The sequence below is a fragment of the Monomorium pharaonis genome, chromosome 7 (genome assembly GCF_013373865.1).
Source record: "Monomorium pharaonis isolate MP-MQ-018 chromosome 7, ASM1337386v2, whole genome shotgun sequence".
Lineage (NCBI taxonomy): Eukaryota > Metazoa > Arthropoda > Insecta > Hymenoptera > Formicidae > Monomorium > Monomorium pharaonis.
In genome coordinates this window covers 18,913,071-18,936,538 of record NC_050473.1, presented here as the reverse complement: position 1 = coordinate 18,936,538, position 23,468 = coordinate 18,913,071, and the positions used below count along the sequence as shown (strand labels likewise).

Sequence of the window (23,468 nt, the reverse complement as noted above, 5' to 3'; positions counted from 1 at the left end):
CACAATTTGGTTTAACCGATTTAATTAACGATGTCTAATGAAGAATTTTTATGTAAAAAAATTCTATATCGAACATGGTAAGTTAAACTTCGATTGAATTAAATTGTGAAACTGAGCTTCACACGGAGAAAAAAGTTGTTAACTTGATTAAATTTTTAAACTTTAATTAAATTAAATTTCTTCACGTAGCTCAAGTATTTATATATTTGAATTAAATACATAAGTAATTGAATTACATAAGTAATTGAACTATGAAGAAAATTAATCTGATTTAGAGTTTTCTAATTCATCGATCGATCAATCACATTATGCGAATTTATACGATGCAATTTTGCTCTGTAAAGTTACACTTGCGAATAATGTAACTGATTAAACAATGAATTAAAAGACTATTTAGTCAGCCATCTAACAACTTTTCTTTCACAATAGAATAAACGTGATTATGTCTCTTCTCGATCACGTTCGTTGGTTCATACGATTTAACATAGGGATTCAGATTTCAGATTTAATCTAAGATATAAATAGATTATATATATGTATAAAACACATAGAAAGCTCCGTAAGCAAAGCAAGCGAGACTTAAATCTAGGAGAGAGCTATCTAGTTTTATTAAGTTAACGCGTGCGTTTCGCGAGAAAGATGTCAAGTACGATAATTTTCACGTTGAAATGCGACTCGCCTAGCGTTCACAAAAAAGTGTGTTTTAACGGAAGAGACACTCGAGACGGCGGATCTTGTGATTCTTCTAAGTTCCTACGTTAAGTCTTCGTGCAAATTATTTTTCAACAGCCGAATAGACGGAACGACTAGCCCCACACGCTTGCTGTTGATCCTCCTCGGAATTTCATCGCATGATCGGGTCAGGGCTTCGTGCCGATTGAAATAAGCTGTATGCGTTTTAGGGTACTAGGGACATACGATAATAGAGATCGCGGTCATATTGTAATTGGAATAATATGAATGATCCGGATAACAAAAAACGATAACGGTGTGTAATATTGCCTCCGTCTGCTGAAAGGCGTACGCCAAGTATGAAGAACACTGTGCTTCTCCTGTTGTATTGATTGGCCAAAGTTAACCAATTTAACAAGATTTGCTGAAATTATGAAAGCCACCATGACACCCTGACCTGATTCGGTATTCAGTTGTAAACACAAGTTGTGCAACAACAATGCGACGTTCGTCTTCGAAATGTCTTCGATACTGTTCAAAGAGTACTAATACATGAAATTAATCTACAGATGTACAGTCGAGTCATTTTCCGTGTGAAAAAATTGCGAGAGGATCGATCGGACAGATATTTATATTAATTAATTGGTCTTCTTAACAATTTGAGCAAATTTGACGCATCACAAAATTAACAGTTATTACGTCGCCATTAATGACATTTTGTTAATTAATATATATAATCGTTCCAATTTCATCTTGCGGGCTGTTTCAAGATATGGATATGTATGTGAAAAGCGATGTAAATTTTCGTCCGCCGACACAGTTGGTAGTCACGACATATCAGTGTTTGTTAAGAAATTTGTTAGGTTGATAATTTTCACTTGACAGGAGAGAGGCTCTCAAGAAGTGTACAAAAAAAGGAGGAAACCCTCTTAGATCCTTCTTGGAAAAATTGTGAATGTCAATAGTTTAGTGCAGGCTGAATTGTATTTTTTATTTTTCTGTAAAAACATTTCAATTGAACGCACGAGAGTTTACTAAAAAAAAATTAATAAAACACTTTTTTTGTACATCTATTTTTGGTCTTTTTATTTATTCAGTTTCCGGTAGTTAAATGCTTCCGATAACCACTTGAAACTTGGATAATAATTTATCCTTGATAAAAATATTGCAGATAAGGCGTCCCGAAACTCGCAGTTAACTAAATCAATAATTTTATACTTTTTTTACGTGCGCCACTTCAAAAGGATTTACGTCTCTTTTCATATAATACATAAGTATGATCGAAATGCAATGTCAATTCTACTTTATTACTTACTGAAAAAGAATTTTATTTATTTACTGTTTGTATATGGTACAAACTCTTCAACTCGTCTGAAATGACGTCTGGTGCTCCAGACATTAAATCTCGTCCTTCCATCGTTTTTGGAAAAGCTATGACGTTTCTTATACTCCTTTCTTTACAAAGTAAGCAGACAAGGCGATCTAATCCTTAAAAAAAAAAAGAAAAAATATTCCTAAAAAATTTGTTTAGAATTATTTAATTTTTTTTAATTTTTATGCAAATTTCAGAATATTTTAGAATTTCTGTTCAATTTTATAACTTTTTAGAAAATTTCTCAAATTTTTATATAAATTTTGAAACTTTTCACAAATAAGAAAATATATATCTTTAAAAAAATTTTTTTTTAGATGTATTTTAGAAATTATGTATATAGAATGAGAAATTTTAGAAATTTTGTAATGTCTAAGAAAGTATTGAATTTTTTAGAAATTATATAATAAAAAATCTTAAAATACTTTAGAATTCATAAATTCATAAATATGAAAAAAAAATTTTTTAGTATCTCTGAAGTATTCGAATTTTTACCTAACATTTCCATCTTATTTTAATTTGAAATCGTAAATTTATGATGTGAAAATGCAATACCTATAGCTATTCCACCATGAGGCGGAGCTCCGTACATTAATGCTTCGAGCATATGCGACAATTTTGTTTCGTCTATGTTCAACATCTTCAATATCTGCCTCTGTAAATTCGCGTCGTGGATTCGAATGGAACCTCCTGCTATTTCAGATCCATTCAAAACCAGATCGTAGTGTAAGCCTCTCACCTACAAGAGGAAGATGCGTAGAGAGATGTTAGAAAATTATTAATTCGCTTAGACCCACAGCTATGTAACTCAATTTTAAGCTAGCTTTATGTAATATACTTTCTTTTTTCATTCTTAGAATTCTAAATTCTTTTCTTCATTTAAATCTTAGAATTCTTTTCTAATTCAAAGAATTAGAAAGAGTAAGTTAAATCGAGTTAAACTACATAGCTGCAAACGGATTTTGATTCTTTGCCTTTAGAGGATCAGTCGTAAGATATTTCAGATCATCTGGATGAGGTTGCGTAAACGGATGATGCGTCGATTCCAATGTCGTTCCGTCAAATGTGAACAACGGAAAATCCGTGACCCATAGAAATTCATTTTCGGATGAACGTATCTGTTCACCTTTGGCTTCTAATACATTTGTAAATTCGATACGTAGCTTTCCTAAGAGTTTTAACTAAAATATACATATTAGTCATTACAGTTGCATATTAAAAGAAAAGTTTATCATTAAAAGAAAAAGAAATATAGACTTTATACTTACTGCATCCATTCGATGTCCAATCGCCAGTAATATTGCATCTCCTTCCTGTAACTTGCAATACTGCAATATATTTTCCGCTATAGCTCCCGATTTCGATTTCAGCTTATCCAACTGTGTTCTCCACGAATTACCTTCAATTTTTAATTGAACCAGCTTTGTAGCGCCAAAATAATCACTACGGATCTTGGAGAGTTCATCTCTAATAGATTTTGTTAAGTATTTCTGCAATATAAATCACTTTAATAATGGGCGAAATACAATTCAAAATAAAATAAAATACTCACTGATTTTTGTGGAAAAACCAACGCGTACACCTTTTGTTTGTTATCTTCGTGTTGCACAGCCTCCTTTAATACTGACAGATCAAACATGTGTGTAAGATCTTGTATCTGAAAAGCAATTGCATCGAAACAGTATTGAGTTTATCTTTCCAAATAAAAAATGAAGAATTGTATATGTTAAGCACTCTCACTTGATACGGTATTCTTAAATCTGGTTGGTCAATACCGTACATTTCCATCGCGTTTTCATATGTCGTAAGCTTAAAGGGCACTTTTACGAAGTCCGACTGTTCCGGCCACGAGTACATCAGTAAATTTTCAATCAAGCTCATCACTCCGTCCCGGTCAACAAACGACATTTCAATATCCAACTGTAATATAACTGATATAACACCGACGATATAACACTGTATGACTGATAATAAAATATAATATCACTCGTATACGAACACGCAACGTAATTACCTGTGTAAACTCTGGCTGTCTGTCGTGTCTGGCGCTCTCGTCTCTGTAACATCGGGCAACTTGAAAGTATCTATCGAGACCGCCTATCATGAGAAGCTGCTTGAATTGCTGAGGACTCTGTACTAACGAATAAAAGTGATTCGGCTGTCTCGTGGGCACAACAAATTCTTGCGCACCCTGAACATAATAATTCAATTTTGTACGTTTAATATGGATTTATTAGGAAGACTGGAAAGTAATGTTGCTTTTAAATACTATAAACAATATGTAGTTTCGTTAACATAACTTATTATTTAATAATATAATAATTATCATTTTCTATGAAATGATTCTTCACTTATTTATTAATAATATTAATATTTTAATTCTTTTCTCTGAAAAATTAACCAACTTTGATTTTGTAATATGACAATGTTTAATTGCACATAGTGAGAATGATGTAACAAAAAATTCACCTTCATTTTATCAGATTAATTTTTGTCAATCATTGTAGCATTTCTTTAAAAAATTAACTTTAAGCAAATAATGTTCAAATTATTTTATCTCCATTTTTCAAATCGAAGTTCTCTTCTTTAAAAAAAGAAAAAAATAAAAATAGAAATTAGAATTAATAAATAAGTAGCTGATCATATATATAGAAAATGTGTGATAACAATTACTTACATTATTAAATAATAAATTATATTAGTAAAACTATTGTTTATAAAATTATAAATTTTATAAACAATAGTTTACTATATACACATAAACAATAAATTACTATACACACTATTTATAAAAACAACTTGCACACAGAAAAATACTATTCTAGTGCTAAGAATGATTACTCAATTTTAATTTTCCTTTTTTTAAGTAATAATTGTTTTCACAAAAAATATTTTGTTGGTAATAATCTTAAAATATATTCTATCTAAAACAAGTTTTATTTCATTTGAAATAAGTAATATTTACTTAAGATTTTTCTGTATATATGTATACAAAAAAAAATAAAATATTAGGACTATTACTTAAGATTATTATCAAGAAAATAATTTTTGTTAAAGATAACTGTTACTTAAAAAAATGAAATAATCACTTTTCTTACCAATTTCTTAGAATTAATATTTTTTTGTGTGTGTATCTTCCCCGTAATATAATAACTGAGTATTAAAAAGCATACCCCTGGTGTACTTTTGAACAGCGTTGGCGTCTCAACGTCTACAAAGCTGCATTCGTTGATTAAAAATTCTCTCATCTTCATTATGAGAGAGGAACGCAGCCTTAAATTTCTTTGTACTTCGGAAAATCTCAATGACAGATATCTATACTTCATTTGCTGACTCTCTTTGGCTTTGTTATACTCTCTAATGAATATCGGAAGATTTTGCGACGCCACATTTAGAACCTCCAGAGATTCCACGTACACTTCTATGTCACCCGTTTTCATTTTCTTATTCTGCTGATTTTCAGGTCTTGGTACGACTTTACCTACTATGTTTAAGACGCTTTCGTAAGACAAAGTCTGTACAGTTTCTACTAAATCTTTTCTCTGAAATCATTAAAATTTTTGCACCGTTTTATACAATAAAGATTTCAACAGAGTTGAAAACCATTTACACGTCAAATAGAAATAATCTACAATACTTGCATATAATATAAATTGTTTTATGTATATAAACAATATATGGATCATCAAAGATTTAGATTTCAGAAGTAGTGGAAATTATATTTCCATTTTCTAATTTTTAACACATTTTTATTTTATCAATATGATAGCTCTAAGTCGGATATATTAATAATCTTCTAACTTAATTATTTTTTTCTGTATTTTGCTATTCAATTTATAATAATTTACGTTGCTCTTGTATTGTCTATATAAAAAAATTCATATAAACAATATGCAAATAATCCATGGAAATGTAATTACAAAATTTACGGCACAATCCTGAATTTCAATGTATAATTGATTGTTTACAAACATCTTCAGGTATAAGCAACTGCGTCGATCCATAAGCATCTCGTAACGTTATAAATTTTTTCATTCTCTGGAACTCCGTCCAGCCGCTTAATCTCACTTTTTCCCCGACATTCTTTAGTGTCAGCTCGCCACACGTGTGCGTACGTAGGACATATCTGTTGACTGGTGGAATCGGTTCCTTTGTTAATGGCATTGGCCTATCAATAACTAAATTGTGCACGCAAGCTATTGCTGATTGATCCTTCAGCAGAAACTAAAACAATTTATACATATATTTTATATTTTATGTAAATATATAATATAAATATATAATATAAATCAATGTTTTAATTTACAAGACTAAAACAGTCATAGAAATTGCAAAGTGCTTAGAATCAGATTTACTTTGCGTAGACCACTTATCAGTAGCCTTGTTGCGTGGTATCTTGTCATCATGACATACGTGCAGCTAAGCACAATTTTACTGCTGGCAAACATTTCACATATAAGACTTCTTCTTGACAATTGTTCAACTTTTTCTTGAATAAGTATGTTTCATATCCACAGTTGTTCACAAAATCATTATCCTCTTTGTTCTCTTTACCTATCACATTTAAGAAATTCTTTGTCACAAATCTGTTGTACATATAAAATAAATGTATTAAAAAATTCTATATACATTTGAAAAATAATTATTATATATATAATTATAATAGAAATAAACATACTATGTATATGAAATCATTAAAAACAATTTATATAAACACGAGACAAAATATATTTATCTTTTAATAATTATTATAAGAAAGTTTTCACATTCTGAACATGTGCATTGATGGCATTGACTAACGATCTCGTTCCATTAAACGTCAGCAAATTCCTCGTGCTTACTGTCAAAGTAACTTTGTTTAAAAAAAATGATATTGGGAAGATCGTTACATACCTTCATAAGTTTTTGCATAAAATATTATTATTTGCGTGTATTATTATTTGTAAATTCATGCGCGCATTATCGAGCACTGTTGTTTAAATTGTTACATCAATGGACATACTTTCCTCTCTCGTTACCAGAGATGCGACTGACGACTTAAAATGAAATGCAATGATCGTTCACGGTTCATTCACGTGTGACGGTCGGTGATTGACTTATGTTGACTTCTGTGAAGAAGCACAGCGCAAGGATACGATAGGATTGGTTATGTTTTTTTGCTGCAAGAGGATAATATTAAAATAGAAGGTTAGTCCATTTTTCCGAATTTCAATTGTAAAGTTCTGGAAAATCCTAAAAATTACGTGACTCCGTAACCTGTCTCTTCCTAACCTCCATTGTATACCTCGATATCTAACCTATCTTTTTTATACTTTTACTACTTTATCTGGAAAGAAAAGCATTATTCTGACATACGGCTCGTATGCGGTTCAGATTATTTTCAGCGGCAGATGACGACGATGTCGATTTTTAATGAAAATGACTCGGTACTGCTAGTAGGAGAGGGCAACTTCTCGTTCTCCGCGGCATTGTCGCGACAGAATTTGAACGTAGAGCTTACCGCTACCTGCTACGAGCCTAGCGCGAGCCAAGGGGTTGCAGAAAGAAACGTAGATTACCTTCGAAGCAAGGGTTTGTAAATTATAGAGATTTGCGTGCGTACCATTCGCGATGTCAACAATCGACTGTCCCTGGTGGAAATTGTTTTTTGAATTTTTTCATATAATTTCTCAGAACTTTCATGTAAATTTCAAACTTTCTGCATAATTTTATAACTTTTCTGAAAATATATCAGATTTTTTAATACAAACACTTCAGAAATGTTGAGAAAAGCTACATCTTTCCTCCGATTCTTCACATATATGAATTCCAAAATATTCTAAGATTTCCCACATTTTTATAATTTTATGGTAGAATCTTATAAATATATTTCTCATTCTATTTCATTAAAAGGATTTAGACTTTCTCTTTTATTTCTGAAAAGTGTATCAAGATTCTGAGAAAAATTTTCACCAATCAATCATGAAAGAAGACATATGCTTTTCTTTTCAGGCATCTGTGTATTGTTTAATGTGGACGCCACAAAATTGGAGGAATATCCCTTGTTAAAGTCGCGATTGTTTGACAAGATCATTTTTAATTTTCCACATGCCGGTGGTAAAATGAGAATAGAGAGAAATAGGGACTTGCTGCAAGGCTTTTTCATGTCGGTTGAAAAAATGATTAAAAAAAATGGTCAAGTATTAGTAACATTATGCAACGGACAAGGTGGAACGCCTATGGATGAACCCAGGAGACGTTGGGACGATTCCTGGAAAATTGTAGAGATGGCTGCACATGGAAATTTTTTATTGACAAGAGTTGAGCCATTTTTGTGGCGATCTTTTCAGGACTACATTGTAACAGGTTATCGCAGTTTAGACAAGCGGTTTCACACGGAGGGCTCGTTGACGCATTTTTTCGCGAGAAGCGAGTCACCGACAGTGCACAATATTGCATCTAGAAACAAGATAGATACTTTTAAGTACACTGTGGATAATATTACATGGAAAGACATGATAAGCGATATTCAAAAGAAATTAGATTTTAGTATCAAATGTATTTATCCATGTTCTTTTACATTCGATTTAACTTTGTCGACTGACGGGGATTTCAACAAAACTGAATTTTATCAGTCACTGTATAATTATGCAGGATCTATAATTGAAAATATAGATTTGATTGATTGTTACCTGTCTCCTGTCGACAAAAAGATAAAGAGAACATACAGGATAGAGTATAAATCAAATTATGTGCCGTTGTATAAGAGAAGAGTTATTGAATTACATCAGAATGTAATCGCGAATTTTGTAGAAGATAAATTTAAAATCACCATCTCGAGATAGTTTGTACACAGTTTAACACATTTATTTTGTCAAAAGTGAACCTAGATTTGATAAAAAATGGTACCTATATATTATATGTATATATTGATTTTAGCCTATTATATTATATAGTGATATTTTTCAACTTTTTATTATTCTTTTCAGATGCATCGTCTTCGTCACTTGAAGAGCATTATCGCATGCGGTACAATTCAAAGGCAAGGCGACACCATATTTGACAGAATCAGATGCAAAATTTTAAATGGAGAGACATTTAGAACATTGTCAACTACTATATATCTTTGCACGGCGAAACCCTTACGTAGTACAAAACCAAAATCAAAGAGCAACACCGTGCAACATTTTGTCGATATAAAAACGGTAAGAACATTATTTTGTGAATTGAGAACATTATTATCGTTCACATTACGATCGTTTAATTATTATCATAATATTGTATAATTAATTTATGCATGAATAATTTATATTAGGTGAGAACGATTGGAGGAAACGGTGGTGATGGACAGATATCGTTTCTACGACTGTGGGTGAATGATCGAGCCGGTCCCGATGGTGGTGACGGCGGCCACGGTGGTCATGTAATATTCGAAGTAAGATTATAATCAATCCTGACTCTCACGCGCTTTTCTGTTTTAAATCTTCATAACTCGGATCTTAATCAAAATTTTTAGACCAAAATTGATATTTAGAGATGAAAAGAGTTGATTTTACAAGAATTTAGTTGGCGATGGGGGAAATACCTAGGAAAAAAAAAAAAACATTTGAAAGTGGAAGTAAAAAAATAAGACCATTTCACATTGACAAACATTCAATAAATAAATCGCCTCTTTTTGAGTAAAATAATTTGATGTAATTTATAGATTATTCAAATATCAAATTATTCTATTTAAAAAGATAAAATTATTTGTTGAATTATTTGTCAATAAAAAGACAGTCTTTTACATTTTTATCTTTTATCTTAAATTTTATATTTTTACATCTTTTTTCCCCGATATTCTACCGACTAGATTGTTTAAAAGAGCAACTTTTCTTATCTCTCAATATCAATTGCGATCTAAAAATTATGATTAGATCGATAAAACGATTTAGATTTAACACAGAAAAATACATAAGGGCGTGAGACTTAATAGATTAAAATAAATCGCATGAAATATGATTAATCTAGATTACAACGGTGCTAAATTACATAATTTATCATGTAGGCGAAAACGGATGTAAAGGATCTTAAACATATAGATTCTATAATCCAAGCTGAGGACGGTGAAAAAGGATACAGTAAAAGTTGCTTCGGTAAAAACGCGGAACACAATGTAGTGAAGGTGCCTGTTGGCACGATCATGCGCGATGTAAACGGTAAGATATTAGCTGACCTGGACGAAGAAGGAATGATGTTTATCGCCGCAAGAGGTGGTGCCGGCGGACATGGAAATGCCTTTTTCAAGTCGGATACTCAACAGACGCCTGAGATTTGCGAATACGGCGCGATAGGGGAAAATGTGCAATATGTGCTGGAAGTGAGAAGCATGGCTCATATCGGATTAGTAAGTATTCCTTTAATTATTGACGGCGATGGTATTATATTACCATTACTTGAGAAAAAGTCATTTTTTTATTGAGTAAAACGTTTAAAATAAAATATACATTGTTTCATGTTCATCAAAATGCCAGATTGGTCTGCCAAATGCTGGTAAAAGTACGCTTTTAAGAGCGATATCCAGGGCCAGACCAAAAATAGCAGCATATCCTTTCACTACTTTAAAACCTTATATAGGCATAATTCAATATGATGATTACGAACAAGTTGCAGGTAATAATTACGTTTGTATAACACCATATAGAAATATCGGACATTCTTTCTTAATTTATTTCAGTTTTATAATCAACCTATTTATTTTAGTGGCTGATATGCCTGGTCTTATAGAAGACTCGCATAAGAATAGAGGGCTCGGCATAACTTTCCTCAAACACGCGGAACGTTGCGCTGCCTTAATATTTATTTTAGATGTGACACAAAATAAACCATGGGAGGTTCTGGAAATTTTGAAGTACGAAATTAATCAGTTTAATGAAAAACTGAATAATAGGCCTCATATTATCGTGGCAAACAAAATCGATTTGCCAGACGCTGAAGTAAGTGATTTAAAATTTAAAATTCTTCGAAGTAATTAATACAATTATTGTCATATACTTACAAGTCATTAATCTATATGACATTGTTAGTATGGTAATCATCAGAAATTTAGAAGTTTTTAAAAATAATAATTGCAATTGTATTTCAGGTTTTTTAAAATAATAATTGCAATTTGTATTTCAGGTTAATTTACAGTTATTCAGGGAACGAATAGATTCACCAATAATTCCCATTTCCGCCAAGATAGGAACCAATATTTCAACTTTATTAAAAGAGATTAGAATATTATATGATAATCTTAAAGTAAACACAACAGAAAAAGATACTAAACTTTCGATGTAATTTTTCTATAATAAATTCGGTAAAAAATTTACAAAATGAGAATTTTTATCGCAATGGCATTAAGTGCTGTACTGAGCTTTTAAATCTTCAAAGTCTCTATTATACGTTGTACTTGTGGCTGATTCAGAATTGTAGAAAACCATCTATTCATATTCACATATTCCTTCTTGTACCATCGATCGAAGACGTACTCGTACATGGGCAGGAATGCAGCAAAAACAACTAAATCGGCAAGAGAGATCCTTTCTCCTATCAAGTATGTCTTTGAATGTAGTATACTGTCCATATTTTTCACAATCTCAATAACAGCCTCTCGACAAGATTCCATTTTTGCTTTCATTTTTTTCGGTTGGTAAGGTTTGAAAAGTGACGGAAGCACCCATCCAACAACTACTGGTGCAATTTCATTGTGCGCGTAATTCATCCATTGGATAACTTGACAGGATGCAGCAAGATCATCGTCACGCCGTAGCTGCGAATTTGATAAAAAGAACGCAATTGCATTGCTGTCACGTATCTTACAATCTGGCGTTAATAACACTACGTAACCAGGATACTCGACATTCTCATCAATTTGCACAAAGTTGATAAATTTGTCGCTATATTGCGCAACTATTTGTGCCAAGTAGCATTTAGGGCTCCCAGAATTCCCAATAAGCGTGAAACATGGTTGAGTCACTTTCATGTTAGATTTTATATGTTTAATATTAATTTTGTTAGTACCAATTTCGCCTGAAAGCAGACACATGTGCTAAATAGATATGCTAAATCAATCTAGGTGAATGACACAGAAAGTACCAATATCTCCCCCATTCCCCTCCAAGAATCAAGCGAATCAATTGAAAATAAAGAAAAATGACAAAAATCAGAGGATAAAAAAAAGTGGTAAAAAATTAGAGAATTAAAAAATTCTATCTTCTGCACAAAAAATGTGATAAGATTATTGCATTACTTACTGAACAATTCAGTAAAACCGATAAAAATGACTAAGAGAAATGTTAAAATAATAAGACTTTAATAATAAATTCTAAATTTATTTAGATTTATATTTCATAGATTTAATTAAAGCATCCTCTTTTATTTGAAAATGTAATTATATTAAATTGTCTTTAGTTGTTTGTAAACTAATTTACGTTCCTATTTGTTCATTGACTGGTGCAGTGACTTTATAGTCTAAAAGAATAAGAACGATCAATATATAATGACCGCTCAATACTTATGTTAATAAATTAATAAACTGAATATCTAGCAGAAAATTGCTGCCCAAATTCCAAGCTCATTAATTAGCTAGTAGCAAAGCACAATTCTACATTAAAGATTACTACAGTTTCTACTTACAATTATAAAGGGGTTCTGTTGTTCCAAACTTTTTGTAGGCAAACTCCTTGGCTTTGCTTACTATTTCGTCGAGGCATTGTATATTTGTACCAGAAGCCTGCGCAGCTTCGGGTTTCCCGCCTCCTTTGCCATCCATCAAAGGTACGATTGCTTGGATCCACTCGTTAGCCTTCAGCCCTTTGTGTATGGCGGACTAAAAAGAAATTTGGTTCGCATTATCAAGATGATTATTTTTATTTTTATCGTGACGCACGAGATTAAATAAAGCTCTTACTTCGGGAACGGAACTAAGAACGAATATCTTGCCGACATCGCGATCGACGCTTATAAGTAAGGCACTAGTTTCCGGCGATATAGCTCTGACTTTCTTCAACGCCATATCCAGAGCTTTCGTATTACTCTTGGCATCCAGCACTTCAACGAATACTTCTTGTCCACATTTGGATTCTATTAGAATTTGAGCAGTTTGTATAACCTTGTTTGCAAGGCCCGCCATCGCTTTCCGTTCCTTATCGTCGAGAGTTTTTTTGACATCTTTCAACGTGTTGCGCATGTTAGTCTGAGTTAGGCAAAAGAAAAGTTATTTCCAGTAACAATTCATCGGCTAAAATTAATGTCTTATTAAATATAATTGCCTTTTGCCATGCGGGAATGAGGGCATGAGATATTTCCTCTGTTAATTCTACTATCTTCTTCACATATTCCTTGGGATTAATTTCCGACTTGACCGTTTTTTCAAGCTCTACTAGCCGGTCTTGTAAGCGCGTCGCCGTTCTTATAGCTTTTGTCGCTTCTGGTCCAGTAAGCGCTACTATGCGTCTGATACCTTTAGCGATGGCATCTTCGCTGGCTATCACAAAATCACCTATGTGGCCAGTGTTATGCAAGTGCCTGTAAAGTAAATTTAAAGAATTAAAAAAAATTGGTTTAATTAGAAAAATATATGCCAATTTTATTTAAAAAGCGCATTTACGTTCCCCCACAGAATTCTACACTGGTCTCAAGAGCAGCTGAACTTAGGGGATCCTCTTCTAACTTTTCAACCGGTATACCCATACTGACAACGCGCACTGGATCAGGATACGTCTCCTCAAACATCGCGCGTAAACCTCGAATAGTTTTCGCTACAACCAGATTGCTTTCTTTGGCGTAAATTGGCTTGCTTTCCTCGATCATTTTTTGGGTGGTTACTTCTGTGTCTTGCAATTGTTTTGTTGTCATTGATCCTGTTGTGAAGATTTCAACAGTAACAATTGATTCATGCACGATTACACAATCTTACTTTAACCGGAGAACGTACCCTTGTTTGTAAAGTCAAAGCGGAGCCTATCAGGTGCAACTAATGATCCCTTCTGATCGGCTTCCGTTCCCAGGACTTTCCTGAGGGCGTAATTCAGGGCGTGCGTGGCACTGTGATTAGCCATTACGAAGCGTCTACGTTTTGTATCCACATTTGTATGAACTTTATCACCTTTTCTCAATGTGCCCTCACCCACAGTACCAATATGCAGTATGTAACCGGCTCTGACTTGCACGTTTTTCACGCGAATTTCCGTAGCCTTCCAAAGTAATGGTTATATTACACAATTCTATATCTTGTTTTGCACAAAAATAAAAATTAATTTTCCTGTACCTCATCATCGACTTTCACTAAAAATCCCTCATCATATATCTGTCCTCCTTGCTCCGCGTAAAAGTTTGTTGTATCCAATAGAATTCCAACTTCTTCACCAGAGAATACTTCGTCGACGAAAGTCTTGGCACGTCTTAATGCGATTACAGTCCCAATACATGGTTCGAAATCATATTCATAGTATAATTTAGTACTGATTACTTTATAATTATATTTGGGAGAATCATCCGTAGGTTCAACACCTTGATTTTGCAGTTCGGTGATGGCATGGATATCCAAATTAATTTGATCGTCTACACCACCAGCTTTATTTTGAGAGATTAACTATACAAATAAAAATATATATAAACATCAAAACAGAAAAATATTTTTTTACTAAATAGAAAAACTAATAGATTATACATTGAAACATAATACCTGTGCTTGTTTCTTAGATTCCTCGTAACCAATCATATCAATTTTCAATCCTTTCTCCTCAGTCATCAACTGAGTCAGATCTATTGGGAAACCATAAGTGTCGTATAAGCGCCACGCGACATCACCTGGCACAACGTCAGTTGATTCTAGTTTTGCTATCGTTCTATTCAACAAATTGCGACCCCTCGATAAAGTTTTCAAAAATTGCGCTTCTTCCTCATTGACTGTGTCAATAATACTTTGCGGATCTTTTTTTAGTTCTGGAAAAACATCACCTGCAACAACAAAAGAGTGACTTCAAAAGAGATATAAGTAATAAAAAATAAGGGCTTCTTTTATTATTGAATAGGAAAATACCGAGAAGAGAAACCACAACGTTAATGAGGGTTCCAAAAAATCCTGGCTTAGCATTTAATTTCTCAGTTGCGTAGCGCACGGCGCGCCGTAAAATTCTCCTTAGTACGTATCTACATCGAAATAAAGATAATTATATTTAGATGAAATAAATTCAATTGCATTAAAAAGCGCGAAGGTAAGATAAAATTTCAAGTATTACTTACCCTCTACCAGTATTATCAGGCATTCCTCCATCTGCCAGAGCAATTGTAATAGTTCGAGCATGATCGGCCAGAACTCTATACGCCATATCAACACCGTCAACATCGTCGGCTCCGACTCTACCTTGATAGGGCGGGGCGCCCGTACCTTTTTCGATCGCGGTGAACAAAGGCGTAAACAGATCGGTATCATAATTAGCGCGTTTATTTTGAATCACCGATACCAATCGTTCTAAACCCAAGCCGCAGTCTATATGCTTTTTCGGTAACGATTTAAGACTGCCGTCTGATTCTCTGGAATATTAATTAAGATTATACGAGAGACCTTCAAATGAATATGTTACAGTTTACAAATTTTGAATACCTATTATATTGAATAAACACCAGATTCCAGATCTCTAAAACATCAGGATCATCCATATTTACAAGATGAGCCGCCTCTCTGCCACCAATACGATCGTAATGTAGCTCACTGCAAGGTCCACAGGGCCCAGTCTCACCCATTTCCCAAAAGTTGTCCTTCATGTTGCCCGGTAAAACATGCGAGGCAGGTATTCTGCAGATTTACATTTTAAAACTTTAACTTCAAATAACGTATAGTATAGAAAATTACAATATATATACTAATTTTAAATATACCAATTTCAAAAAATGAGATAGAAAGAACTAAAAAATTACTTAAAATTGGAGATAATCGTAAAATTATAAATTCAAAGTATGTACAGGATATTTGGTGAGAGACAATTTAAGAACCGATTCCAAATAATAAGAAAAAAGAATAACAAAATTTCAATTATAGTTTTAATTATAAATGTTTAAATATTCACATAAAGGTGAATATTTAATTCAAAACACATGAACATTTAAACATTTATAACACAGGTTTGCAAAATCCAGTCTATTGAGAAGTGTTTTCCTATGTATATTGAATCCGAATCTGACCACAGAAATTATCTGTCACATTAAGTTTCAACGTTTGTTAAACATTCGAATTCTACATGCAAAATTATGTAGAAAAACACTATTATTTTTTAAAATAATTTAAAAAATTCTTTTTGATGAACGCAAAATTTTGATGAAGGAATACTTAAAATATTTAATAAAATGTTAAGTAAATTAAAATGTTAGTTCAACTATTTTCCATCACAAAAAAATGTAAAAAAGAATAGCACTATAGGGTTAATTACAATTTTGTTATTCCTGATTTTCATCTTATACTATTTAGAATCACTTCTCAAATTTTCTTCTGCTTGTCAAATATCCTGTAAACTATAAATTATAGTTTAAAATGGTTAAATAGTACCCAAGAGAAAGCCATAAATTCTTGCACTCGTCATCAGATGCCAATCCACTCTTTTTATCACCACCAAAGTATGTCACGTATAATCTATCAGCTGGTAGTTTCAAGATTTCTGTCAAAAACTCCCAAGCCCATTTGCATATCTCTTTCTAAAAGAAAAGATATAAACATAAATTAAAAGTTAATTAAAAAAAATATGATTTATATATATGTTAAAATAACGACACACATATCAATATTACCTTGAAATAATCGCCGAAGGACCAATTTCCCAGCATCTCAAAAAACGTGTGATGATAGACATCTTTCCCAACGTCGTCCAGATCGTTATGCTTGCCTCCAGCACGGATGCACTTCTGGCTGTTGACAGCGCGCACCCATTTTGCCATGTCACTGTTGGGATCGACCGTTCCTAAGAATATCGGCTTGAACTGAAACACGTTCGCAACGAAATGAAAAGATGTCGATCGTGAATGCTTAAGAGTGAATTCAGTACAAGAGTTAGCGGGATATATGATACCTGATTCATTCCGGCATTCGTGAAGAGCAAGGTCGGATCATCGTGGGGTATTGTCGAGCTCGAGTGCACGTACTCGTGACCCTTGTCTTTGAAGAATTGTATAAACGCTTGCCGTATCTGATTCCCGTTCATCTTGCTGTTACCTCAAGGTGCGCCGCAACTTCTGAAAAAGGTTGAAAAGTTTGTACGGCTACCGGGGGTTGCGATTTGCCATATGGCCTCAGATTACATCAGACGCAGGTGGAACGTGTAAAATAAAACGTCGAAAGAGATGAATCACGCGCAACTTTATATATATTTATCATTTCCATATCTGATGGTGGTTCGGACAAACAGCAAAAAAACCGACGACTTACCGTAAGGTGAGACACGACACACGGAAGTTTGAAGCGACACTGACAGTACCGATACTACCGATACTGATTTCACCTCCACGCGGCTACGTAGCTGTTGCGACTTCGCCACGACGAAAGGGAAAGGAGAGAAAGAAAGAGAAAGAGAGAGAAAGAAAGAGAAAGAGGAAGAACTCGGATTCCAGAACACGTGTTCGAACCGGCGGCGGAAAAGCGAGAGGTCGTTAAGATAATCGGACGAAAAGCGACAACGAGAGTGTGAGTAAACAAACCGACGAGGATCGGTTTCATCATTTCTGCTTAGCTTGATCGATCAATTGAATTTTAAGAGCAGCAACTTTATAGCCAAACTTGAAACTGATGATTCCTAACCTAATCTTCTAATTATTTTCATTAGAAAACTTAATTGTTAATTAAAGTATTATATTTTACATAAATAACACTTTGCAGAGAATGAGAAAAACAAAATAGCACGATCAGTGACGATCAGTTTATAAGTTTTGCTGTTGGTAATTCAGAATGTTCAGAAATTTTGTCTGTCGATCAGGGATATGTCACATCTCAAAGCATACCAAAAATTTAAAGATTTCACGTAGAATTTGAGTGCAATTCTCTTTAAAAGTTATTTAATTTTTTGTTTGCTCTTGATTCTTTTCTCGTAAAATCTCGTTTTGTAGCATTTAATTGTAAATTTGATGAAAATAACAAAAGTTAATTCTTATAAAGTTAATTCAAGCAAGAGTTTATTTAGAATATTTAAATCTACTTATTCGTTTAAAAGTTATTCACTTAAAACTAACCTAAAGCAGTAAAATAATTTTTTAATTTCGATAACTTAACTAGTATATCGTAGAGCCAAAATAATCTTACGTTAATCAAACTCTGATAATCGAAGTTGGCGAAAGACTCCGGGGAGCGAGGTAGACAAAATCGCGCAGGATGCCGTTTATGATAGGCAAGGAGCCGATACGGCGGACGGTGAAGTACCTGATGGCTGGTAAATTGGTCCTAAAGGACAAGATACAAATATTATCCATCAATTACAACACTCACGGCGATCATCACGAGGGTACGAGGTACGGAGGTTATGTTATTACGAGACGAGAAATGAATGTAATTAGCAATCACTTTGTTTGTGTTTTAATAAACTTTTTTTGTCTATTTCCTTCTTACAGAGACTTTGTGTTTTGGCATCTACCGCAGTTGCAGTACAAAAATCCGAATGTGCAGATCGTTACTTTTAAGAACATAACCCCGTCGCCGTTCATAAAGTGCTACTATGGTAATCGTTCAGATTTAATTATAATTTCAAACGAGATTTATACTTAACGCTTGGAACGCTATCCATTTTTCTTGCATTAACATTGTTTTAAATGAGAATGCATAATTAAAACCTTTTTTACTTTTTTATATTTAGGTTGCAAACTGTTTAAAAAACTGATAGAATATGGTAAAAACAGATTAAACTTTATCAAAATTTTATCTAATTTTATGGTGAAGCTGTTTTAATCAGACTCATTTAAGCTGCTATTGTAAAGTTATTTATTTCTATCAGTTTCTTAACAGTATTCTACTTAACAATATTCCTACTAAAACAAATCTCAATATATATATTCTTCTATATAACTTTTTGAGTTTTACTTTTCTATTTCCTTTTTTGTGAAAAAATATGTATATATAAAAACAAAAACTAAAATTAAACTATTACATAATATATCAAACAGAAATAGCAAAACATGATAAGATCATTTTCATAAAAACTTGATCAAGTAGATATTGAATAAAGATGATTAATTAATAATGTAAGTGCTAAATAAGTAATTAAAAGAATAACTTCCAAATTTTCGCTATTTTTCAAATAACAACTCTGGAGATGATAAATTCTACTTGAATTCTGCAGTTTATTTACTATTAAATTCTGTTAACAAAGTTGGTTGTATTTTTACTAACAAAATTTGTAGTAAATATTCTGTAATAGTTTGTACAATAATTGTGGTGAATTAGCTAATTGTCCACAAGTGCGGGAAATGGATGCACAAACTAAAGGCGAATGCTTTCACTCTTACATATTATACAATGTTTTTTGTTACCTGTGCATCAAAATGTTAATCTTCAATGTGAATTGATAAATGAGAAAAGGATTATTTTTGGTGCACAGGTAGCGAAAAATCTATTTTTGATTGAGATATTACTAGAGGAATTCTGATGTGAAAAGTGTATTTTGCAGAGAATGGCAAGACAATGTTAATAGACTTAGATAGCAAAACTAAGGACGAAATACTCGAGCATCTCGTGAGAGTAGTGGGAAAATCTAAGGAGGTATTACTCAAGGAGACCCTAGCTCAGGAGAAGAAGGATAATCCAGCAAACTTTGGAGTCGGTTGTGATAGGAGTTGTATATGTCATGTGCTAGACCAAGTGCCATGTCCTGGGATAGTACCTCTGCCAGATCACATGCGTGCAAAAATTGTAATACAGAGACTACAGGAAAAAGAGTAGACAAGCTATAGTTGTTAAAAATTCTTGTTACACTTGTATTATAATTGTATTACATGTACAAACGTGTGATTCTGTATGTGTGTGTTGTGTGGATGGCATGTATATCTTTGTCCAAAAATATGACTAATGGAAGTAACTTATCTCTCATTTTATTCCAAAGCATGTCATGTATGCGCTCGTTATAAAAAGGATCTCCGTAGGGTAACATACTACAATTTCAAACTTGGTACAATTCTGAATGGAGTAAGATCTTTGAAGTTCAGGTTTGGAAAATCTGATCTCTTTGTATGATATCAACAATCATTTGTTTGCTTATTAGTACTCCTGTGTAAAAATTTGTGAGAAAAGCTATTCTTTTTGATCAGAAAATCTCTTCCTTTTATTCAAATGTTTATGTACAAATCTGAATAAAGGCATAATTTCGAGTAATAATATTATTTCTTTTTGTCTATTTTTCTTTTGTCATCACAAAATAGCGCTAAAAATCGTTTTATTTACAAAATACAAATTGTACTCGGAACTTTTACTTATTGCATATATTTTTAAAAACTTTTAGAATAAAATTGACTTTAGTTACATTAATAATTTCCTTTTTATATTCGTATTAACCAATTCAGATCACAAACTTTCTAATTATTTTAAAGCTTGTATTTTATGTTCAAAAAATAAAAATGTATCTGGAAAATTCGAAATTGTACCATTTTACTCTATATTATGAAAATACACCACATATTGACACATATGTATTAAAATGTTGTATCATGGATGATGCAAAATATTTGTGTAACTCTATGCTTCTCATATTTTCTCGCTTGTAGAGATCAATATATCTGCAAATCGCTCAGACATGTCAGCGTCATAACATGAAAATATATACAAAATGTTTCTTTTTATACACGAGGACAAAATATCTTTAATAAACAGTATTAAATATAAGTGTTGCTTTATAAATAATACAAATATTATGAAACAAATATGATAATGAACGGTTAGTTGATAAATGAATATATATAAGCTAGAAAAAAATATGAAATGCACAAAAATTATCTTCTCGACTTATGACGACTGTACGGCTTGTTATGATGATAGTGGTTCCCACGACTGTAGTATCGCGTGGAAGTGGACGGTTTTTGATTCTCTGGTTTTTGGTACAGTTGTATAATCGGTGACCCTTCCAGCGGTTTGTTTAATTCAAACTCTTCTTCTGATTCTTTCATCAGCTTGAGTTTTGCTTCGATAGCTTGAATTGCCGTTTCACGACTGCGGAAAAATAATAGGTTTTGACTAAAGTTCGTACAGAGATTTCAATTAAATAATTATTCCCAATTGTAAAAAAAAAACAAGTTATTACCTTATCTTTTTATCTTCTTTTTTTGCACCAGCTAAGGCAGGAATATCTATCTTTGGCTTCGGTTTATCCATCTCTGACTAAACAATTTTATTTTTTATATGATTAATTTTTTGTAGTTATTCGAAATTAAATATTTTTTAAATTATAATTATAAAAGTTTGAAGTATACTTGTGTTATTAATAATTAATGAGTTTCTTACAAAAACTAAACTAATTCAAGTTCAATTTTCGGGAAAGAAAAATTTATCTTCAAATCTTTATTATACATTTTTCTCTGCATGTAATATATATAAGAGCAAAGTTATAGATTTGAATATTATTTTAAAACTTTATTTACAACAAAATACCTTTAGACTTGTTTGATTTCAATTATTTTATATCTATAAAATATCTATTTTATATTTTAAATAATATTAACTACACATGGAGAAAAAGAATTTTATAAACAGTGGAAAGGAATGAGTTATATCTTAGTAATTATAGATACAAATGTGAAAATATACCTCAGTGACACTATGTGCCCATCGAACAATAATGTTCTTAGCTCCAACTTTCAAGTCGTGTAAAGCATCCTTCGCCCTTCTAGCATCTTGAATTGTTTTGTAAGTAACAAACGCGTATCCTCTTGGCTGACCAGCTTGAGGCCCCGACCGATGAAACAGCAAGTCGAACTTTTCGATTGTGCCGTATTGTTGGACGAGTTTCAGGAGTTGGTACCGGTTGACAAAAAGAGCGTTAGTTTTTCCTTTCAAACTTTGTTGTTTTAACACATGCCTCAAGCTCACAAAAACATTACATGAGAGTTTATTATGTAAAAGAGATATTACCATAATGTAAATACTTACTCATTAATTCTTAAATCTAAATTGCCCACCCACAGACGTCTATCCTCAACCTGATTCGATTTTATGGGTTCTAATGGCAAAGGAACTTGAGGATTTGGCTGTAAACAGAAGAAATTACATTACAACTCAATTTATCAACAAAATTATCTCTCTAGAATCAAGAAATCCTTAAAATACATTGAATATTTAAAAAAATTAGTTTTCTGAGGCTAATTTCAATCAAACTTTAATTAAGCTAATCAGCAATTGCTAATAACAAGATTTCTAATAATTTGACAATTTGTTGATCTTAATCTAGTCTTCTCTTAAAAAAAAATAAAACTATATTCATGTTAATAAAATGCTAAAAGTTGATTAAATTAATCAGAGTGTGCTCAAAATCAAGTTTAAATATTAACCCCTTACACACAAAATTTCATTGAAAAACTAATTGTAAGAGCATTGCATAAATAGTTATTTATATGTAAATTTTATATAAGCAAATATTTTCTAAAAACGTTAAATATAAAACTGAATTTTTTTTATATGTAAAAGTTAATAAAAATTAATAAATGTGGCCCAACGTGTGTAGATCTAAAATATACAAAAAATTATCTGCCCCTTCACAAATCAATTACCGTTTTTTTTTTAATTTTTATTTTCATTCGCGATTGACTGTGCAACTGATTCTTTGTATTAATTGTTATAATGCAACGAGCTCTCACCTCCATTGTAACCGATGAAGGGAAGGTTGTCACGTTGTCTAAATCAGTCTAAGTCAACGCCAGAAAACCTCAGCAAGCGTGGCCATCAGTCTTTGAAACGCGTTACGAATGCGTTTCGCGAAATTTTACGAGGGAGCGGGAAAAGACGCGTTTACCGTGACATTCGCGAAGGGGAGGGAAGACTTGTAGGGCATCCGAGGGCTTGCTGTCACATCAAATTACTCGGGACGCCGCGGAGATGAGAGAGATGCGCGACGATCCAGGCATTTCGCGGCGATTCTGCATCCTATGCAATTCTCTCGCACGATCCAGAATATTTTAATTCTTTCTCACAATCGAGACACGCCAAGCGAGATGCTGTTGAATGGAATTCCCTCAAATGCACGCGGAAGCGTCCATATGTTTTTTTTATTATTAGAACTGAAGTACGATCTGTACGATTAGTACGAAGGGTGCGCTTCAGGCATGGATATTCAACGCCATCTAGCGACAACCACCTTGACCACTTATGAAACTCAATAAATACAGAAGTTGCGCAACAAGAAGTAAAAAATATACTATAGAAATAAAAATATATACGTTATACAGGCACATTACACGTGCTTTTAAT

The 23,468-nt window shown here is 32.6% G+C and overlaps 5 protein-coding genes across 13 annotated transcripts; 2 read left to right on the top strand and 3 right to left on the bottom strand.

Annotated features, from left to right (window-relative positions):
• Positions 1-1,558: 1,558 nt before the first annotated feature.
• LOC105839181 (aspartate--tRNA ligase, mitochondrial) lies at positions 1,559-6,672 on the bottom strand. 3 transcript variants are annotated; one of them, XM_012685303.3, is made up of 11 exons: positions 6,400-6,672; positions 6,017-6,268; positions 5,218-5,586; positions 4,059-4,235; positions 3,785-3,964; positions 3,597-3,701; positions 3,313-3,534; positions 3,019-3,225; positions 2,600-2,783; positions 1,988-2,160; positions 1,559-1,870 (listed from the first exon to the last, which is right to left on the bottom strand). In XM_012685303.3, the coding sequence occupies exons 1-10, from the start codon at positions 6,490-6,492 to the stop codon at positions 2,000-2,002; spliced, it is 1,950 nt and encodes a 649-aa protein (XP_012540757.2). In that variant the 5' UTR covers positions 6,493-6,672; the 3' UTR covers positions 1,559-1,870; positions 1,988-1,999. The 3 variants fall into 3 exon arrangements, with proteins under 3 accessions (XP_012540757.2, XP_012540758.2, XP_012540759.2); XM_012685304.3 differs by lacking the exon at positions 1,559-1,870 and having other exon boundaries at positions 1,975-2,160; XM_012685305.3 differs by lacking the exons at positions 1,559-1,870; positions 6,400-6,672 and having other exon boundaries at positions 1,975-2,160; positions 5,965-6,198.
• Positions 6,673-7,095: 423 nt separating this feature from the next.
• On the top strand, positions 7,096-11,372 carry LOC105839183 (mitochondrial ribosome-associated GTPase 2). 4 transcript variants are annotated; one of them, XM_028194906.1, is made up of 7 exons: positions 8,800-8,928; positions 9,013-9,228; positions 9,339-9,458; positions 10,071-10,409; positions 10,537-10,675; positions 10,766-10,998; positions 11,183-11,372. In XM_028194906.1, exons 1-7 carry the CDS (start codon positions 8,926-8,928, stop codon positions 11,339-11,341), a joined length of 1,209 nt encoding a protein of 402 aa, XP_028050707.1. In that variant the 5' UTR covers positions 8,800-8,925; the 3' UTR covers positions 11,342-11,372. The 4 variants fall into 4 exon arrangements, 3 of the variants coding, with proteins under 3 accessions (XP_012540765.1, XP_028050707.1, XP_028050706.1); XM_012685311.2 differs by lacking the exon at positions 8,800-8,928 and adding an exon at positions 7,096-7,231 and having other exon boundaries at positions 10,537-10,998; XM_028194905.1 differs by having other exon boundaries at positions 10,537-10,998.
• On the bottom strand, positions 11,244-18,418 carry LOC105839180 (alanine--tRNA ligase, cytoplasmic). 3 transcript variants are annotated; one of them, XM_012685300.3, is made up of 15 exons: positions 18,330-18,418; positions 17,107-17,269; positions 16,829-17,017; positions 16,590-16,735; positions 15,651-15,842; positions 15,290-15,580; positions 15,087-15,196; positions 14,730-15,004; positions 14,313-14,636; positions 13,980-14,238; positions 13,653-13,905; positions 13,315-13,570; positions 12,954-13,238; positions 12,680-12,872; positions 11,244-12,073 (listed from the first exon to the last, which is right to left on the bottom strand). In XM_012685300.3, exons 2-15 carry the CDS (start codon positions 17,236-17,238, stop codon positions 11,421-11,423), a joined length of 3,558 nt encoding a protein of 1,185 aa, XP_012540754.1. In that variant the 5' UTR covers positions 17,239-17,269; positions 18,330-18,418; the 3' UTR covers positions 11,244-11,420. The 3 variants fall into 3 exon arrangements, with proteins under 3 accessions (XP_012540754.1, XP_012540753.1, XP_012540755.1); XM_012685299.3 differs by lacking the exon at positions 18,330-18,418 and adding an exon at positions 17,463-17,598; XM_012685301.2 differs by lacking the exon at positions 18,330-18,418 and adding an exon at positions 17,463-17,598 and having other exon boundaries at positions 11,681-11,813.
• Positions 18,368-20,390, top strand: LOC105839185 (probable 28S ribosomal protein S25, mitochondrial). Its single transcript, XM_012685315.3, has 3 exons — positions 18,368-18,535; positions 18,635-18,741; positions 19,687-20,390. Exons 1-3 carry the CDS (start codon positions 18,399-18,401, stop codon positions 19,956-19,958), a joined length of 516 nt encoding a protein of 171 aa, XP_012540769.1. The 5' UTR covers positions 18,368-18,398; the 3' UTR covers positions 19,959-20,390.
• LOC105839186 (probable RNA-binding protein 18) lies at positions 19,969-23,304 on the bottom strand. Of its 2 annotated transcripts, XM_012685318.3 has the most exons (5): positions 22,859-23,302; positions 22,155-22,252; positions 21,813-22,026; positions 21,310-21,386; positions 19,969-21,218 (listed from the first exon to the last, which is right to left on the bottom strand). In XM_012685318.3, exons 1-5 carry the CDS (start codon positions 22,862-22,864, stop codon positions 21,002-21,004), a joined length of 612 nt encoding a protein of 203 aa, XP_012540772.1. In that variant the 5' UTR covers positions 22,865-23,302; the 3' UTR covers positions 19,969-21,001. The 2 variants fall into 2 exon arrangements, with proteins under 2 accessions (XP_012540772.1, XP_036145827.1); XM_036289934.1 differs by having other exon boundaries at positions 21,813-22,252; positions 22,859-23,304.
• Between the last annotated feature and the right edge of the window lie 164 nt (positions 23,305-23,468).